A 19,860-nucleotide genomic window follows, 5' to 3' on the forward strand; every position below is an offset into this window, starting at 1 on the left:
GTGAAAAAAATCTTGCCAACACGTATATATTCATGGGGTTTAGCTGGGAAGCTGTCGTGGAAGCAGCCACAATGCACAGATCAGTGGTTATGCAGGCCTAGTTTTTCCCCGTTAGGATATAAAATCGGTAGGGGATTGTTTGGGATTTTGAATTTACTATCTGACACCACTGAAAAGCAAAAGCTTCTCCACTTCAACATAAGACTAAATGAGATTTGAAAGGAAGCTCAGGAATTTGCTGAATCGCATGGTTATTTGAGCAGAGTTCAGAAGTCCTGTTTCCCAGCTCCCTCAGAGTTTGAGGAAGGTTCCCCTCACCAGGGGAAAGCACAGATGTCTTTGTCCTGGATCACCCCCTATTTCCTTCACCTTCCCTTACAAAACCAAACCAAAGCTAAGAGTTAACATAGAATTTAATCCAACTCTTCATCTAACTGAGGACAGGACAGGTCTTAACGCTTGCTAAACCTCTGCTGAGTATCTTGTTTTCCATCAGGAAAGGCTGAGACGTCCCTTAGACAAACCACAGACAGGGAAAGCTGCGCAGAAGCAGAGCTGGATAACAGCAGCCCGCACCCAGACGACAGGGAATCCAGCCGATAGTTGGATTATGAACAACCAAACCATGTCGCACTGAATACTCAACACTTGGACACTTTAACAAATATTTGTTAATTGTACTTCTGAACACAGACTGCTCCTAATTAAGCACAGCAGCCCTCACATTGCACACGTTTAACTAATAGTGTCTCGTCATTTTGGTCGTTATTTTTTCTTTCATTTCAAGATTCTTGGAAAATTATTTCTCTTGCACATCCCTTAGTATCAAATGTATTACCTAATGTTATGACAACAGAAGGTAATTTTTCCATTTTCAAACAAAAAGAAGACATGATCATGGACTTAATTAGTTTGCAATGATTTAATTAAAATTTGCAGAACAACAATGTACCTAATTAGAAGCATAATAATTATACCAATGTACCTTTCCATCTTTGAAGGGACCATTAGTCATTGAGGTGGTATGTTTTGTAATTTAAGATCATCCTTATTTTCATTCTCTGATTAGTTAAGTGCAGTCATCGTCATGTTCAGGTAATTGCTTTATTAACTAGCTTAATTAAACTTCCTGTAAAACTGACAGCTACAGAGTTATTTTTCTTAATGTGTTGCCGACAAAAACATTACCTAATTACATAGCGCTCTTTGCAGGGCTTACTTATCCCATAAGCTCAATTCATTAGTACTTTAAAGAGCTTTGAAAACTCTGACTGCAATATACTATGGAAGTGCTTTGTATTGTCGGAGCATTAAATAGAGCTGTTATACCCAGGAAACAGCAATTTCTTTTTACAAAGTTTTATAATATGGGAGAGAGCGTGCGCATTTTAAACCAACCACATTTCAAGCAGTAAGTTAGAGACTCAGTGAAATTTTTGACAAACCTAAAGCTCACAGAGTTCGAAGTTAACAGGAAAGGGTGAGAGAGAGTTTCTAAAGTTTCCAGAATTATGGAAGTCCAAAAAAATACCAGGAACTATTGCTAGAAACATGGTATGAGGACTGAGTAGATATAGGCCATGTGTTACATCTGTCTTCAAGTTTTGTCATGCACAAGCACTGAATTATTGGTGCGACCAAAAAAATCCCATCACCCAGAAGAATGAGTTTGTCATCCAGAAAACAAAAGAAGAACAAAAAACAACCACACACCACAACCAAACACCTTCATCCTCTAACTTTAGTGCTTCTGTGAAGCGGATGAAATCACCTAGATCAGCAATGGAGACAAGTTTTGAAGACATTTCAGAAAAAGAACCAGAAAGATTTAATGCCTGAAGGGTGCCAAGATTTTCAAGCAGTACAACTCCCATATATGAGGCTAAAATCAACTTAAGATCCACTGAAGTATTCAGCACCTGTGTGTCCTATTGTGACAGTTTGGGCGACACTTTTTAATCCCTTGTAGAACAAGATCTAGGCACAGACTTCCCATCATTTTCAATACTTGCCCATTTACCTTCGCGTTCGAAACCAACACCTTTGAATATTTTCCAACTGATGATGAAAAAGATTTAAAAAAAAAAAAAGCTTCTTTTGACTAGCTCTCAAATTAGTCAAGGTGCTGAAGGCTTCTACATATTTGATAGAACTGAGGGACCAAGTTAAAAATCATGAGTCTACCTAAATCAACCAGTAAGCTTAAACGTGGAGGTTTATAGTTTACTTCCCTCCCCCCCCACCACCCCTTGGATAATTGGGTGCTTTAAGTTGGATCACTCTCTCCAATTTTATCAAGAAGTTCTGCTTCTAGGTCTACAATGTCTTTCTTCATGAGGAAAATGTCACTAGTTAAAAAATAAAAGTTGGTTTTGACAAAAAGCCATTCAGTTAGAAAGCCTCAAGAAAGTTTGCCGCGCTGACTTCCCAAGGATGCTTGGGCCATCCAATAACCCAACGTGGTAACCTGAGCGAGGATCCATGATCCTGTTTCATTCTTTTACTCACAGTATCAGTTACCAAGCATCTCCAGAGGCATTCAGGCATAACATCACATTGCAGTAGTGGTCCTCAAGAATACGTCACATAGCCCATGTTTCCACTTGGCCAAACGGATTTCCTCTGCTGCTCTGCAAATGACTGCCTTCAGAGAATCCTAATCCCTTATAATGGAGGTTGATGGGCACAGTTAGTTCCCCAAACCACCAGCACTATAATTAGCAGAAGCAAAATGCTTTCTTTCAAAATGCAATCTCTGCAGAAAGCACTGGAACAAAGAGTGTAACAGTCTGAGGATTACCAAACAGTGCAAACCAGCAAGATGATGATGATGCTTTTGATATTTCGCCCTATAGCCTTTATGAACAGAAGATTTTATTAGCCAGCAAGGAATGACTAAGACAGCATTTAAAAGAACAACAACTAAAAATGCATTTTTATGTTACTTTCCTGGAATTGAATCCTTAAAGATTCTTGACATTTGCATAAAAAGAGAACAAATCAGATCCTCCACATTCCTCAGGCTCTATTGAACATCATTCCAGATCAAGTTCCGCAGTCTTAATTTTGCTTTAAGCCCAGAAACTGAACTTTGAAGGGGTAGAAACTAAAAATGCCCAGCAATGATATAAGGGATACTCAGGACTTGTTTAAAAAGACATTTCAACCCAAGTCAAAGTTGAAGTGGAAAATAAATATGCTCCTTTCTTAAAGCGCAGTACTTTGATTAAATGAGTACGTTAGCTCCACTATCGGCTTGTCTTATCTAAAGACGCAGATTCCTCCACTTTTGCATAAGAATCCAAGAACCACGTTAGTTCAGCCCTGCAATCCCTCAGCCTCGTATCCTGCCAAGTTGTAGACCCTTAAAAGTACAAAAGCTACAAAGGAATAGAAGTAGCAGCAAATTAGAAACAGAACAAATCAGTCCTGCTGAACTCCAACAATCATCCCAGCTTCTGGTAATCACTGGTTTAGGGACTCAGTGTGCTAGAGCTTTACCAGCCCGCAGTGGATCCGTTCTCCATGGATTTCTAGAAATCCCGTCTATATCTTTTTCCTGCACAATGCTGTGCTGCAGTTAATTTCACAATTTTATTTTGAGCTGAAAAAATAGAAATACTGTCTTTATTTTGAAACTCCTGACTTCTAATTTCATTAGGTCTTGTTTTATTAAGTCCAACATTGCTTTTCTAATATTAGTCATTATTTCATAGAAAATCATGCTGAAGTATTCTAGTTAACGGTGTGCTTCCTTGCAGGTTCCACACCTGACAGCCATCACCGCCCTTCTCGGAGCATTTCCTAGTTCTACATGTCAGCTTTGAGATGAAGTGATGGCAACTGAAGGCAATGAGAAGTCCAGGCATTTACAGAGAAACACAATAATGTTTTGTTCTTGTTCTCAATTCCTTATTTAAGTCTTTATTTGCATTTTTGCCTTGCAGGGATCATTACAATGTCTTCAGAGAAACAGCCAGAATTATTCTAAGATCTAGTGGCTAAATAAGAGCCTGTGATATGTACTTTTGGTTATTTTCGCTTAATGTGAATTACTACACATTTATTGATACCCAAGCTTCATCTGCATTTCATCAGTCAGTCATACTTCTGCAGTATCACTTCCTGTTCATTCATTTTTACCTCAGCTACCAGTTCCGAGCATGGAAGGGGCCGTCCCCGGTACAAACGTGACTGATGGCATTGAACAGCAGCCCCCCGACGTTAGCAGGATGCTTTGACGCTGCTCTGCCAGGCCAAGAACTCAAAGCCCAAACCCTGTCTCCTGCCGACCCCCTGCTGTGCTGGCAGAAAAATCTAACTCAGCCAGGACAGATCAAAATGCTGGTGTGTACGTGTGCGCTGCCTCTGCCTGTGTGAGTAGATGGCCAATATACAATTTCAGAAGACTTTTTTTCCCCCCTCTTAAATGAAGCAGCTACTCTCCATTTTTTGTTTACAAGCTTAGCAAAAATCCTTTCATTTGCCCAGCACATCATTACACGTTCACAAAGCAGCTGATGCAGAGCCAGATACGAACACATACATACAAATGCAAAGCAGTTTGGTATTTGCTCACACTCAAGTGTCCACCTTTTTGCATTTTCACGGTCAATACTGGAACATGCCAGCACTGCAGTGCCAGGAATAACACTTGCCAACAGCACCGCATATGAAAGAAAATTACCAAAGAAAAGCTTTGATTTTTGCTACTTAAGGGCCGGAAAGAAGAATTGCATTATCTGGTGAAAAGTAATGGCAAATTTGAGGGAAGCAGTTGTAATCTGTTCATAAAAGATATCATTAACCCATGATCATTACTGACCATAAAAATGTTATTTGTTAGGACATTAAAATATACCATTTAGTTTTAACGCTCTGCCTAAAGTAATTTCACTTCATTTACCAAAATTTATCTTTCGAAGAAAACCAAACAACCAAAAAAATAATCAATGAAGCAGAGCTTTTAGAAGAAATTGTAGAGAGGCAGCGATGTTCTACAGGTCACTGTAATAATCTACTCCCAGATTTACAACGTACTGTAGGCAGCAAAGAACAACAGTGCTGCTCTAAGCATCTCCTTGATATTGCTTAAAGGTTAAGCAGACATGCATCCTCTTGCTAGGACTGGATGTTACAGACATATTACCAGTCAGCATGACACTGGAGAAGCCTTCAATCAAAAAAAAAAAATATTGGAAAAAGCAACTACAAATATGTCAAGTGACAAGCAATCGCTTCTGTAGAACAGTTCTCAAAGCAATGAAACCCTGCCTTCCCCAGGCAGCGGTAGAGAACCTGGGCAAAAAAAATCAGCGGAAAAGAAGTTGCTGCACTTAAGAGACCAACAAGATGCTGTAATTTTCAATTGCTAGGACAGGAGCAGTTGATAGTTAAACACACAGTAAATGAAGATGAGACAAAGCTTTTTCAGAATAAGTCTTCTAAAAGTCTCCTTTAAAAACCACCACACCACCACCATGCTCAAACAAAGCAGCTTCTGGGAGGTATGTCTTTGATAGTCAAGCATGTCAGCAAGCGGAATTGTTTGATGTCTTCATTATAGCTGTCAGGCTTACATTATAGTCACAACAGTTTGGTGAATTTATGACATTGACAGAGTTTCTGATGAAAACCATTTGGATCTTATGGTAAGAAAGACAGAAGGTCAAAAACCAAAAAAGACTCAGAGCTAACAGGGATGCAGGTAAGCTGCACAGAAATGAGTGCAATAGGATGCCTGAGTATGCAATGAAAGCTATTTACTACAGAATATCTTCTATACTCTCAAGAGTTCAGACAGGAAAATTTGTTTTCAAGGCGAGTCCAACTTTAGTGCTAAATACCAATGTTGAATTACTGTATTACATACTCCTAGAGAGTATTAAAGAGAGTAGCTTGTTTAACAGGCAACTCAGAGCCCTTTTTCTGTAGTCTGGGTGTGCAAGTATGAGTGTTTCTGTTGATTTGCGCCTTTGGCCATGCAAATCCTTCAGCCAGAACAGAAGAGAGGCTTAAATGAATTAACCAGGTCAGCATTTTAATATGTGTGCCCATTAATGGATGAAGCATTCAAGCTGCCCTGCTGAGAACGTAGCTGCAACATCATCATCACTCTTACAGCAGAGAATTTTTTCCCCTGATCACTTTATTTTCCTGGATTGCAGGGGGTGGATATTTATGGATTTTAAAGGGTAGTTTAGTGGCTGTCAAACCTTACCTTACATGCAGGAAGGGAAAAAAAAAAACCTTAGGAGATTCCCTAAACACGACTTCTGGCACCTGAAGTGCTGTCTCACATGTATCTGAGACAGGGAAGGCTTTATTTGATAGTGGGAGGCCTGGACTGCTGAACGGCTGTGAAGCCAGTTTCTTTTATTGAATCAAGCCCTAAGGTGATCATATTTTCAGTATACCGATGAGCCAATTTATCCCCGCTGGGCTATGGGATTTTTTTTTATGGTACCATATATGCCGCATCTGGCACACAAGCATATTAAAACTGATTTAAATGAATTGTAATGTGTTACCCATGCAGCCGGTGGCACAGAACAACGATAACGCCAAGTTATTTTACCATTTGGAGAGTAAATCTTAAAACAGGAACTATCCCAAAATCCTCTTGTCCAAACAAACCAATCTATCAAATGAATTTTCTTCTGTTGCATCATCAATATTGAAAGCATTCTACTTCATTAGCAAGAACGAACTATTTAGAGAAACATGAATCACGAAAGTCATAAGATTCTGATTTGTCATTCTGATTTGCTGTTTGTCAAATATGTAAAAATCTACATTTATCAGCACTTTTTACACAGAAATATACCAAGAACTAAAGTAGACTGTAATTTAATACTGCCTGTTAACGAAAGCTATTTCATCTTCATGCTACAGCCTGGATGGCCACTGCTGACCGGATTTCAGGCGACAAGCAGAACTCACCCTGGTAGTGTACGTGTGTCCATCAGAGCCACAGACGGCGCTGGCGTGTGTCATGGGGCAAGGCTTGCATCTCACTATGTTAGCTGGTCCAGTCCAGTGCTTCTGGGCCAAGTTTCCTTTCTTTTGTCGAAGGCTGTAAAATAAGAGACACCGGCGTTTTATGAACATGGTCATATAAACCAGAAGAACGAAAGCTTCTCTGAATAAGGCAAAGCTGGATTTTCACCACTGTATTAATTTAAAGCAAGTAAATTAAATATAGCTCCTAACAATGCTTCTACAGTATGGCACACTACAGTAAGCAATCTAAAAAGCAATAAATTGGTAGGCAGTCCTAGACTTACAATACTTGGCAGCTTCACTTTGATTTATAACTACAGATTATTTCACTTAAGAATACAGCATTTTGTTCAACCGTGCGGGGTTTCTGGTGACCATTACATCAGCTTGTATGCAGGGACATTTTCACCAGGCCTCCTCCGAGTTGCCAAATTGCTGTTAAGGCAGCGACAATTCTAAACCAAAATCCTTTGAAAAACACTGCAACTTATATTATGATTATAAAAGTGTTTGAAATCCCCTAACAACTTTGTCACTGTTCATGCAGTAGCCCTCTCTGCGTGCCAGCTACTGAACAGCTGTTTTTCTCAGATCAATCACAGACCCCCTCGGAATGCTAGACAGTGACAGAGGCCATCTCCAAATCTACAACTGCATTTGAACCACGGGAGTGACTGCAGTTGTCCTCGAGTCATGGACTACTCAATTATTGCATTAAAAACGTCTGTGAAAAGACATCTGCTCCAAAATCTTATTGCAAAACATCTGCAATTGATTCTGATAATAGCTCATTTTCCTGTCATAATGAACTACTTGACTGATACGACATTAAGTAATTAGCACCAGCACACTGCTGTAAGCTGATTAAAAGTTTGCCTTAGAAATCACAAGTCAATGTTACAATGCAGATTCATTTTGGCCGTGTGTACTTGTCTTTCACTTGAAAACATTTACAAGGGAAGGCAAGGCATCGCATCAGCTTTGCTGGAGACTGTTAAGAAAAATAACTGCCATCTGTTCTCATACCACAGTAAAAAAGATATGATATAACAGTTCAGCTAGAAATACATTTCAATGTGCCGCTGAATGACTTTATCGCAGTTTTAGAAAAATATATACAGATATATTTTAAAGCAATTTCACTACAGCTTGCAATTTGCTACACAATACTGACTGATGTAATGACACATTCAGCTGGTAAAATAATAAAAATTCTATTCTTTCATCTCAGCTCTAGTTTTCTTCAAGTCTAACCTTTGTCGCAGTGATGAACAGTACTACTAAGAAGCTTGTGTCCACAGAAGGAATCCAATCATGATATCATAAACTATGAAGATAGAAGCCTAGTATTTAATTCCCTTGTTATTTTGAAGGAGTTTAATACCCAGAGCAGCCTTCCCTCCTTCAGACGCATTCTGCCTTGCAGAGGTACCATTATACCAGATGCTAAATGCTGCAGATGGGGGTTGTCTGGCTTTGAACCCCTAAATACAGCTCTGCAGACATGCTCTCTTCTGCTGGGGCTCTACAAACCATTTATTTAAGTTTTCCAGAGTAACTGACTTTTTGCAGCCTCCTTCCCTCCAACAATGCTTTGCCACTAAAATGTAATGATTATCTTATTTTCTCGAACTGTTTCCATTACAGGCATTTCTTTTGTCTTTTCAGCTTGACAGGAAAATCTCCTCATTCACTTTACTTACAGCCCTGCACTTCTACAAACGCACAAACTCAGTGCCAAGAATACGTTTGGCTGTTGTACTGCAGATACTGATAAGCAGAGACCGGAGACAGACGTGACAGGTGTTGTGCTTCTCCTTTGGAAGCTGCAGAAGGATGGCTCATGGCACAAAGCAGACTTTTTACCTTTTCCCAGACTTTGATTTCCACAATCTCAAAAGTCAGATCCATGTCTATACGTAAAATTGCTAAGAAGAAAGTTTTAGGATCAGCTATAGGAAAACAGTTAAGAAATGCTAAACTTGAAGTGTGTGATTTAGTGCCATCATCATCAAAGCCATTAGCCAGAAAGCGTGCAAGATGGAGACGAGAAACTGAACTAATGAGCATCTCATCAAAATTAAATGTAGATTGAAGTTCTTAGCTAGACTGATGCCTAAAATCACAGGATCTTGAGGCTCTGAGTGGCAAGTATAAAATACATTGTACAGCATTTGTGGACCAAACTACATTCAGGCATTTTGCACTATAACCATAAAAGAAAAGCCAGCTCCGGACACAGCTGCTTGTTCCTCTCTGCCCAGCCGTACAGTCTCCCATACCTTCATTTCCTTACTCCTACAGTGGTCCCTTCAAGATTCATATTGCAAAGCCAGTTTCTATTGGAAGATTCTTCTGGAGCTCATGGAGCCTGGTGGCCCTTTCCATCACTTCAGTGAGACTAAAGAAGAAGGTGCCCAGCCTTAGGCCTGAGCTCTGTTCTGGGTGCAGCTGCCTTGAGGCGGCTGCCAGCCCTGTGCGTGCGAGAGCTGAGCCTCAGCCAGGGACTGGAACGGTCGCACCTGAACCTGATTTGTGGTGTTCCACCTACAGACACTGAAGGTAGCTTTAGTCTCTTCCTCCCCCCTCCACATTCATCTTCAGGCTCTTCTTTTGATAATAAGAGGAAGTTTACTCTCTCAAAGACAGTGGTATTTAACAGCCAGATGAATTCACAGTGGAGTGCATCTCAAAGCATTTTCTTCTTTAAAAAAAGTTAGCTATTTTAGTAGCATTTCATACAATGTGCGTAACAAGCAGGAGATTGCTGCAAGAAGCCTGCAGCAATCCTACTGCACATGTGGTGGAATCACTGGCGCAGTACAGCGCCCATTGTGGTTGCGAGAAACAATCTGGGTTTCAAACATTAATATATTCTTTTCAAGCTACACTTTTGTCAGAAACAATAGTGCGAAGTGTCACTCTATTTGAAGCAAGTCAAAAATAATTTTTGTCAGCTTGACCAAGCCAGCAATAGCTCAAGGTTTAACTGGAAACCCAGACTCCACTTCCACACCCCCACCATAAACACAGGTGGGCACCTACTTCCTAGGGAGAACACCTATTTTCCAAAAGTAAACATGTACTTTTCTTGAGTGATATTCTCAGAGGCTGGATAAGACTTTTGGAAGCTTTTCAATCCTATAACCCCTAACAATACATCAAACATCCAAACAAACAAATTAAAGCCTAGAGAAGAATACTGGTTGCCACGAGCAGCCAGCCTGCAAATCCCTTCTCAATGGAAGTGCACATTCACACACTTCAGGAACATGGTTTGCTATGCTAATCATCTTGTTTTAGAACAAATATGTCAGGAGCAAGCCAGGCCAAAGTAAATTAGGCCTTTTTTTTTTTATTTTCTTTTTCTGAAACCTTAACCAACTTTAATCCTCCTTTAAGACTCAGAGTTGAAAGGATCTGCTACAAAATCATTAGAAAATAACAACTGTGTAGAAAGAACAAACCAGAAACTCCCCACTGAGGCAGAAGTCTGCCACATTTATAAGGACAAGGGGGACAAGTGTATTCAATATTCCAGAAGCAAGTAGACACAAGGATGTCTTGCTCAAGTATTAAAACTTACACGCAAATCCTGCCTGCTTTTGCTTTTCAGACTGGTGAACGGATGCACTGAGAGGTGTAAGATTTAAGGAGCAGTTAAGTTTCACAGAATTCAGCCTCTTAACATTTTAATGCATAAAGAAATTTTAGTGGTTTAAAACATTCACACTTCAACACAGGGAAAACGTACACTCACTCAACTTCATTACTCATTGCACAGACATACTACTTACCACATACTGTGAAAATACAGGGAGTCTACATCTGTTTTGCTTGCACAGGAGCAGGGAGAAGGCAGCCGGGCTGCCAGATGCCATCAGCCAGATGCTGGGACCGTCCACGAGAGCCCTGGCCAGCCACACTGCACAGCCTGCTCCAGGGCCACAAACACCTGCACATCACCATGGCTCCTTTAGCCATGGAAAAAGGAGCTCAGAAGCCCTAGGAAATTTGGCTCCACTCAAGAATTTATGGCTTCCAGGTGTGCCCTGTGAGAGCTGATGAGCGCAGCTGGCAGCCAGTGATGAGGATGGCAATCCCCTGCCTCCCCCCACCTGCCTGGGGATGCCGGGATGCTCCTGGCTGGCAGCACCAGCTGTTGGCACTAAGAGCCTGCTGGGGGGGTTGAACTCTGCCTTTCGGTCAGCAACAGTTTATCAAATCCAATGCCTCAAACAAAACGTTTCACACTAAGTCATATCCTTTCCAAAAAATTCCACAACCTTAATTCCTGGCCATGTCTCTGAGTGGGCTGTGCTGTTCAGGGATCTCTGCATCTTCACTTATAACAATCCTCTCCAGGATGGCACAAAAGAGCATACACGGCAATAAACTTTGGCAAAGCCAGAGGCCAAAATAAAGTCACTTGCACCAAATTGATGTGTTTTTAAATTTACATTTACATTTTGTTTTCCTTGCATTTAATTTTAAAGTTTACACAGATCCTAGAACTATGAATAATTTCATTGTTATTTGCCTTGAAATACTCTTGGAAAAATTGAGCACTTTGAAATATTTTAAAGTAGACTTTTTAAAAGGGAATAATTTATCTTTTAGGGTGTAACCTGGAAGGGATCACCAAAGAACATCGTAAACACAACCTAGGAAGTGAGAATGGGTAGGAAATGGATAAGCTTAGTTTCACCCAATACTTACTTCCAAACTATCACACAAAATTCATTTTCTTACCATTTACTGAACTAATTGATAGATTTTAGTTAATTTACTTATTGAGAAGACAATGATCTCTGAGCCTCTGTTCTGCACCTGACTTCTCTAGGTGACCCTGCAGTGAGTATAGTACGATATGACTAGGTGGTCTGTAAAGACATGAAATTAAAGATGGGACCATGTAAATTTAATACAGAATGTGCAAATTGAGAGTATCAGTGTTCAATTTTGAGACAACAGCTTATCAGAAAACAGGGGCATATATTTTAATAAGCTGTATAATTTTGCTACATAAGATAATGGCTATAACAGAAAAAACAATTGTGAAATTATGATATAATTTAAAATGGCAAATTTAATCAACTTTTTTTTGGCTTCAATTAATATTTGTCTTAACACTGCCAGCTAGAAACAGCCCAAATATCAGCAGATTTTATAAGCATGACCAATGCCATGCTTTTATGTAGTTGTATTTGATCGTCCAAGTGCAAATTCAATTGAACTTTAATATTAGTAAAGATATAAAATGCACTAGAATTCAGACTGTTAATCCAGAGGACAATTTAGAACATTAAGAGTATGTTACTCATCATTGAGACTAGTTATTCCCAAACGCACATACAGTAAATTAGCAGATTAAGCCTTGATGGTTTTAGTGTAATCACAAATCAGGTTCCTTTGAATACAAGTTGGCAGGTTATTATTTTGAAAGTCCTGCCAAAGTTTTGGGAGGAAGGAGACAGTAAGTAAAAGTTCCTCCTTAGGAGTTTAGAACACATCTAGTAATGTTATTGGACAAGAAAAAGACATTTCTTTACCCAAAAGAGCTTTTGTTAGATGCTTTTTCAAAGGTCTGCTGCAAATAATAGCCAAAAGTTTCTCAAAAAACCCCAACAAACAAGTTACACAATTTTTTCTAACAGAAAGTGTCAGGTAAACAAAATAGAGAGATTGGTACTGTCTCTTCTTGTTCTTGAAGTCACTGTTTCAGTGACATTACACAAGCATAGAATTCGGTTCAATACATGTTGCAAATTACTTACAACGCTCCCCTCTGTGTTTCCGCTGCCTAAAATGATACAACTACTTACTTCAGGTCTTATCCAAATAGTATCGAGCTGGTCAGGATTTTTTTGATAAAACAGGCCTTAACTTAACAAAATACTAACTTGACAAAACTACATTATTTCATGGAGATAAATTGGTGTTACTGAACTTTTAACGACATTGCCACTGGAGGTCTACATGGTGGTGTGCCAGTTTATCTCAGGCTGCAAGTGACCTTGAGGTCCTGAGGTTGGGGCTTTGCAGACGCCTTGATACATAAAGTGCTACAGATACAGCAACTCTTGTTCCAATTTCCTCTGCTCTGAAGGCAGGTGTCTGAAAGCCCTCAGAGCTCTGGTCCTAGTTGGGCTGATAGCATGGAAGACCATCTCTTCCCAAGGGTGTCTTCCAGAGACCTCTTCCATGTAGGAAAGGTGATCTCGCCATCCTCCGGGTCCGCAGGTTCCCTGGAAGGCAGGTTGGAGTTAGGCACCCACGGGTGGACCCAGCTACTGCAAGGGTTCTCCATATAACCTTGCCTTTAGGGGACCGAGAGTTGTGTGTGTTAATTTTCAGTTACAGCTCACGTGGAGACATTCCTCAAGATTAGGATTAACTTTATCCACCTTTCTTTCTTTCTAGACCTTGTATCAAACCAAAATGCTGTATGTCACGTACAACTGCTTATCAGTCAAGCCCTAACGAAATAAAATTAAAAAGTTCAGTGCACCAAAGCAGGTACCGAGTATTTGTGCATCCTGAGAAGCTGGAAGGAGCTCTGGCAGAGCAAGCTTAAATGGATTCCTGAAGCTGGAACAATTCACTATGGAAAGAGTTTAAAATGTACTGCCTGTACTTTCTGCATACTTTGTGCACAGTTTGTTCTTGCCTCCCTGAAGGAAGCTTATCACATTAAAGATAAACCCAGCAGTGCCTGCCTGTTTCTGTCTTTCCTTTGAACTAGCTGTTTCTCTTGTTCTTGAGGAAAAAGAATGACAGAGCCAAAATTTGGCAGTATAAATGGCAACTTCTCTTTGTATCATTTTTGTATTCTGTTTATTAGAGCTACGAGTTTGGCCTCATTTCTACAACCTTTCATATTTTTCACATGAGCTGTATAAACCTTGAGCCGCTACCAGTCAAGCTATGTGAAGAAAACAGTTTACACATATTACCTTGAAAAAAAATATGATACTGAGCTTTTGAATTAGATGCAGAATCCTTATTTTACACAAACATTGTAAAATGAGAACAGACATATGATTAGAGTAATTTTAGAATAACAACACGCAGAACTGCCTTGCATTTCAGCATCATCCCACTAGACTTAGATACTACCACTTTCTTTGATTTCATTATTCAAAGAAATAATTTCAACTATCTGATTGTACTAAGGCTGCTGATTACTTTCTCTTCCTGCTTTCATATCTGGTCCCCAACAGATCTGGCTTAAAAGAGCCGTGAGAAATAAAAGGCCTCTGCTCATTGTACTTTGGTAGATGTGCAAAGATTCTTAATGGGGCACGGTGGTGACTGGGGACCTTTCTGGCAGAATGAGGCTTGTTCAAGACTTTCTCCCACGGTAAATGGATAATCTACTTGCTTGCTGTTCTTTCAAACAACAATGCTTACATTGGGAATTAAATCTGTCCATTGCTGGAGACCAGTAGCCACAGGACTGTTGTCAGAAAGCCCACTGCACACAGAAGACTGGATTGCACTCAGAGTTGGAGATAAAAAATTTAGGGAAGAGTGAAAAGGAAAATCTTGACCATTGAGGTGAAAGTTTATCAGGTGGCATTCCAATGAAATGAAAAATAGGTATTTCCAAGGGAAGAGGAAAAGTCAAGGAAGAGTGAAGCCTCCATTTCTTACCAACAGTAAGAAGGCAGTATAAAAATAAGCATGGGGAAAACAACGTCCCAGGAGGAACTTGTCAGCTACATATAGGAAAGAAAGTTTTGGTATATCAATACACTTTGCAAGAAAAAATCCCGACAAATCTTGCAGGAAAATGCCCTGAAGATTTTTGCATGGATGCTACTAGGTCCAGCTAGCAACCAACTCTTGAAAGAGAATAAAGGGTCTTCTTGGGGCCCAGGGTGCTCAAGGTTACTGGTTCTGCAAGATGAAGGAATCTTTTTATTTTTTTATTTTCTTATGCGTTTTATAGGAGCAGAGGATTTGGAAAAGCAATCGTAGATTCCGAGAACCTAGAAGGCCAGAAAAACCGTAGTCTGTTAGACTGACGGATTTGATACCACTGCTGCAGGTAATTTCTGGGATCCAGCAACACTGAGTCAGAGAACCCCCCGAATGCATTTCGTTGGGCACGGCCCCTCAAACAACCGCAGGGCCTGTGTCTAAGCAGCTATAAAATGGCATTTAAATATGGATACTGTTAAACTGCCAAGAGAACTCGTTCTGCACAGTATCAGGATGTCTCAGCACAAGTATCCTGAGATGTTAGTACCTAGCCTTATTTATTCCTGGACTGAAAATGATAAGATTGTTTATTAAGGTCATTAGTGAAGCACATGGATTTCTGCCTTTGGGCACTTTAATAAATAAAAATGGTGTTTGAAAGGTCCTATTACATTCTTAGCTAACAGATTACTGTGCTTACAGGCAATTTATTTTTGAATCTAAATTCTTAATGATTTGCAACTTTCAGACCCAATACGTATGCTCCACAGCTGCACAGATATGAAAACTGGCAAGGTACACAAAGGAAAAGAACCAAAACAAAAAATCCACACAAACGTACAATCCTGGTGTTTTTAAAAGTCATTATGCTCTCCTGAATAAATAACACAGCTTCTAAACTCTGCCTGTTCTCATGAATTTTCATAAGAGAATTATTTTCCTTTTCATCGTTATTTTTATACTAACATAAAAAGGAATCTCAGAGACCAAACTATGTGAAAATAAAATGAAGTGCCTTGAATTTCAAAGGAGGAGGGGAGATAGCAGGAAGTTCATAATTAAAGCTGAAATCTTCTCTACCACTTCTCAGTTTGTAGTAATCTTCAGCAGCCACTTCCGAACCCTGGATTTCGCATGCTGTGGGAGATGCTGTAACTTGGCTCAGTGCTTAAAGGTGAAGTGTGCAGCAAATTTAATACTTTTGTTGGCACTGGCTTTCCTTCCTTCTTTCTGTGACAGCCTACGTGTTTTTTATCCCCTGCTACCAGACAAAAATACTTTTTAGGAGGATGAAAGTATGTTTTCTCTGACCAGGAATTGATTATTTTGATACTAAAATATTGTATTGATCAGGCCTGCCTCCTCCTGCTGGCGGAGCTTGCCAAGATCTCCGAGGAACCTGAATTGCGTGATGGCACGTGAGAATAATCTGAGCTGTCACATTTGGTTGGGAAGAAAAGCTGATCCTCGCTCACTATGCCCTGTTTTACGCAATTAGACAGCTTCAAAATTGTTTTCACCAAATGTGGCAGAGCTGGCATTTTCCACCATTTCCCTGCTACAGCTCATCTTCCCAGTTACGATGTTGAACCCTGGGCGGCTGCGTAGCTGTGCGAACAGAAAGGTGCGAGTTACTTAGGTTAAAAATCATGGCAGATTTCTTGGCAGCATTTAATAACACCAGAAAGTTCTGACATGATGGAGGAATCTCCCAGAAGCTGCAGATAGACAGGCTTTAAAATGGTCCTCATCCTTGGCCAAACGCAGGGGTCTGTCAAGTTTAACACCATCAAAACCCCAAGGTCTCCTGTCTCTGCAGACATTCAGCTGCTGTGAATGAAAGTGTTGGGACAAACTAGCGGGCTGAACTAGGTGGCAGCCCCACACTGGGATTTTTACCAGCTCTAGGTCCTTCAGTATGGTTATAACCTGGTCTTATTAATTCTAGCAATGGCAACGGTTCAGTCACATGCAAGACATTCCTTACTTCTACCCTCCAAAAAGCCCTCCTGCCCAAAAAGTGTGTTGTGGCGTCTCTTTTTCCCCCCTTTTTTTTTTTTTTCTGAAGCAAAAAAAATCAGAAATCTTATTGTCAATTTGCAACTGCAGGGGGAAAATCAATGACACCCCCCACCCCGCCCCAAACCAAGCATCCTTAGACAGCTCAGCTGCGTTCTGCTTCATTATGTTAATTTTGCTTTTCCTAAGGCGAATAACATGCAGTCCTCACAAAAACTGACATATTGCTGGTAGGGATGAGAAAGTAAATGCATTTTAAAAAATATAGCAATAATTCTCGCCCTTAAGGCACTAAACCAAATGTTTCTTTTTTAAAAATGACTGCACAGTACTTCTGTTGTGTGAATACTTGCTACCATGCTACCAACAATCAGTTACAAGCTGTGCTAGCAAAATATTTGCCCCTTCTGACACATTTTATTATGAGAGAGGCTTATTAAATTCTCAGGAAGGCTACAGCAGATTAAGCTGTTGAGGATTTTTACAATTAGCATCCATTACCTAAGAATTCATATATGATTTCTGAATAGAACTGGCTTGTCAAACAACAGACAATTAAAAAAAAAAAAAAAAAAAAATCAATCCCAAAGCCACCTCCAGAGTGTAGTCAAAATCCACTATTCAAGGTTGGTTTGGAAAAATAATCAGAATGCAGTTTCCTATGTCAGAATAAAATGAATGTGAGTGAAATGCATGCTAACCAAACCAGTTCTAAATATTATAAGGATCTGGGTAATTTTAAAATCCCATCCTTTTTAGCATCTAAATAGGCGAATGCTCCTGTTGCTTATTCAGCACTGCTGATTTACAGAGCTCAGTACTATGCATGTCTAAACATTCTGATGAATTTCTCAACATATTCAGTGCTGCCTGTCTGGTTATTTGATGCTAGAGATGGAGCTCATAATATCTGTACCATTCCCAGCTTCTCAAATGAGGCCATCAAGAGCGTTCCCCGTCTTATATCGGGCTATGTCTTAATGAAAGGTGACTGGAGCTTCATGAAGATCCCAAACTGATAGACAGAATTTACATAACTACATTAATTTATAATACTAAATGAATGCACATGATCCAGTCTCGAGACAGCACGTGGTGAAACGCACCTTTAGGTAAAATTTGAAGATGAATGCAATCGACATACTTGCAGAAACTGCAAGATATACATTTCATGAGTTACTTCCACTGAGTTATTAAAATTTCACTTTGCTGTGACCTTGAATCCTGAAGCCTAGCAACCATGCATTACAAACCATCCATTCTTCCCACATCCTTCAAATACGTGCCTCCATAGGCTCCCCTACCCATGGAGGCTCAAGGTGCCATTAAAATGCAAAGGAGCTGTGCATTTACACTTGTGAAATTTTCAGCATTTTATAGCGGCTTCCTCAAAAGCATATTTTACCGTGTGAAAAAGTGAGACTCAACCAGTGACATATTTAGATATTATAGCATAACATTAGAGGGACTTTTACAGCTTTTGTAAAAAAATATATTTAAATACTTTGCTGCTGAGTTATTAAAGAGGAATCAGTTTAGTGCAGATAATGTTGTTGGCTTAATATGTGGCACCTTACTTTCAATCACTCCTTCCCACCTGAATTTCAATTCAGCATGCACTTCCCTTTGTTTATCTTGCTGTGATTAACTACCCATCTGTGTCCTCACCACTCTGTTTTGTCCCCATTCGTCCTTTGTGACTTAGCTTATGAGAGACTAATGGTCTGAACTCCATCTCTATCAACTCATTTGGCCTAATCCTGAATTAACCATCTCAGTCATAAGATACGGCCACTCTTTTGACCACGTTTTTGTTGTGTACTGAGCTCTATTCCTGTGAGCTCACAGATGGTTTTCTCATCGCTTTCTCTTTCAATCCCGTCTCCACTGTTCCTTCTACTCACTATTGATTCCTTGTACCTTATTCTTCTTGTTCTTTCTGCTTTGTCTCTGCTGCTCTGGTGGAAATCTAGGGACTGCACTAATTGTTTTCACTGCAAATTAATCCTATTCTTTTTTTCCCTAATGTTGCTGCGTTTCTTCATAAAACACTTTTCTTCTCTCAAAACCTACTGTCTGTGGTATACCTTCTGCCTGACTGGCATTTCTGACTTCTCCAGCACTATTTTCTCAAGATATGGTTGACTTGGTTAAAGAAATTTATAAAATTGTGGAAAAAACTGAAGTGCCCTTTCTTACTCACCATATTTAACTGTTTTGATTCCAATCCTTCACTCTGACTGCTCTGCTCCCACCTCCCCCCAGCAATCTCCTTTTCCTCTCACTTTTCCCCCCCAAACTCTGAAATTTTCTTCTGCTTCATTCAACCTCAAAAATGACGTCCCTTGGAGAAGCAGTTATTTCTTCACCTACTCTTAAATGTTCTCTCCATCTCTGCTAGGAAGTATCATATTAAGTATTATATTCTCTCTAGATGGTCTCTCAATGCCGTTTTGGTGCTTTACCTGTAATAGTCCAGTCTTCTTATATTTCTACACTTGAATCCTTGGAAATCTGAGAAACTTTATAGATGTCCTTTCTGGTTTACCCTTCATCTCTTTGTACTATGATTGTGATTTCTTCTCAAAAACATCCTGTCCACATTAGAAGCTTGCTAGGTCGAAATGAAGCATACAATATTTCTTCTTACATCAGCTTCTCTATTTTTCAGTCACTGTTTCCCTGTCATCACATTCATCATCTGGACTTATTCTTTAACCAGAGGCTTCCTTTCCCCGATACAAGCCATAGCACATTATCTTTCTGCTTTCCACTATGTCCAAGAGGAAAATGTCATGAATTTAACTATGTCCTCTATCTTCTTCCTAAACTCCTTTCCCATCACCTGAACAATCATTCTCACAGTTTGTTTATTTACAATCTATTCTTCTCTATTTTCAGTCTGTATAGGATTTAGGATACAAAATGTACTTTTACCTTTAGACCTATCAGTGATCTGGATCATAAGTAAATAACACTTTCAGAGAGGGAAGGAGGTATTTGCAAAGGTAAAATACAGAATATGAGTTTGTTTCTTCCCAGAAGTGTAAAGTAATTTATGTGCTCCGAGATACCTTCTGCATTTCCTTACATATAAAGTAAGCCAAAGGCTGTTCAATCTTACTCTGAGGG

The 19,860-nt window shown here is 39.8% G+C and overlaps 1 protein-coding gene across 1 annotated transcript in view; it reads right to left on the reverse strand.

Moving 5' to 3' along the window:
* The window catches only part of SPOCK1 (SPARC (osteonectin), cwcv and kazal like domains proteoglycan 1), a 306,342-nt gene that overhangs the window by 88,265 nt on the left and 198,217 nt on the right, over positions 1-19,860 (reverse strand). Inside the window, exon 5 of the mRNA XM_054217393.1 lies at positions 6,943-7,075. Coding sequence (XP_054073368.1) covers positions 6,943-7,075 — 133 coding nt within the window. The remainder of the gene's footprint in view (positions 1-6,942; positions 7,076-19,860) is intronic.

This window comes from Rissa tridactyla, chromosome 11, assembly GCF_028500815.1.
Source record: "Rissa tridactyla isolate bRisTri1 chromosome 11, bRisTri1.patW.cur.20221130, whole genome shotgun sequence".
In the NCBI taxonomy this organism is placed as follows: Eukaryota; Metazoa; Chordata; class Aves; order Charadriiformes; family Laridae; genus Rissa; species Rissa tridactyla.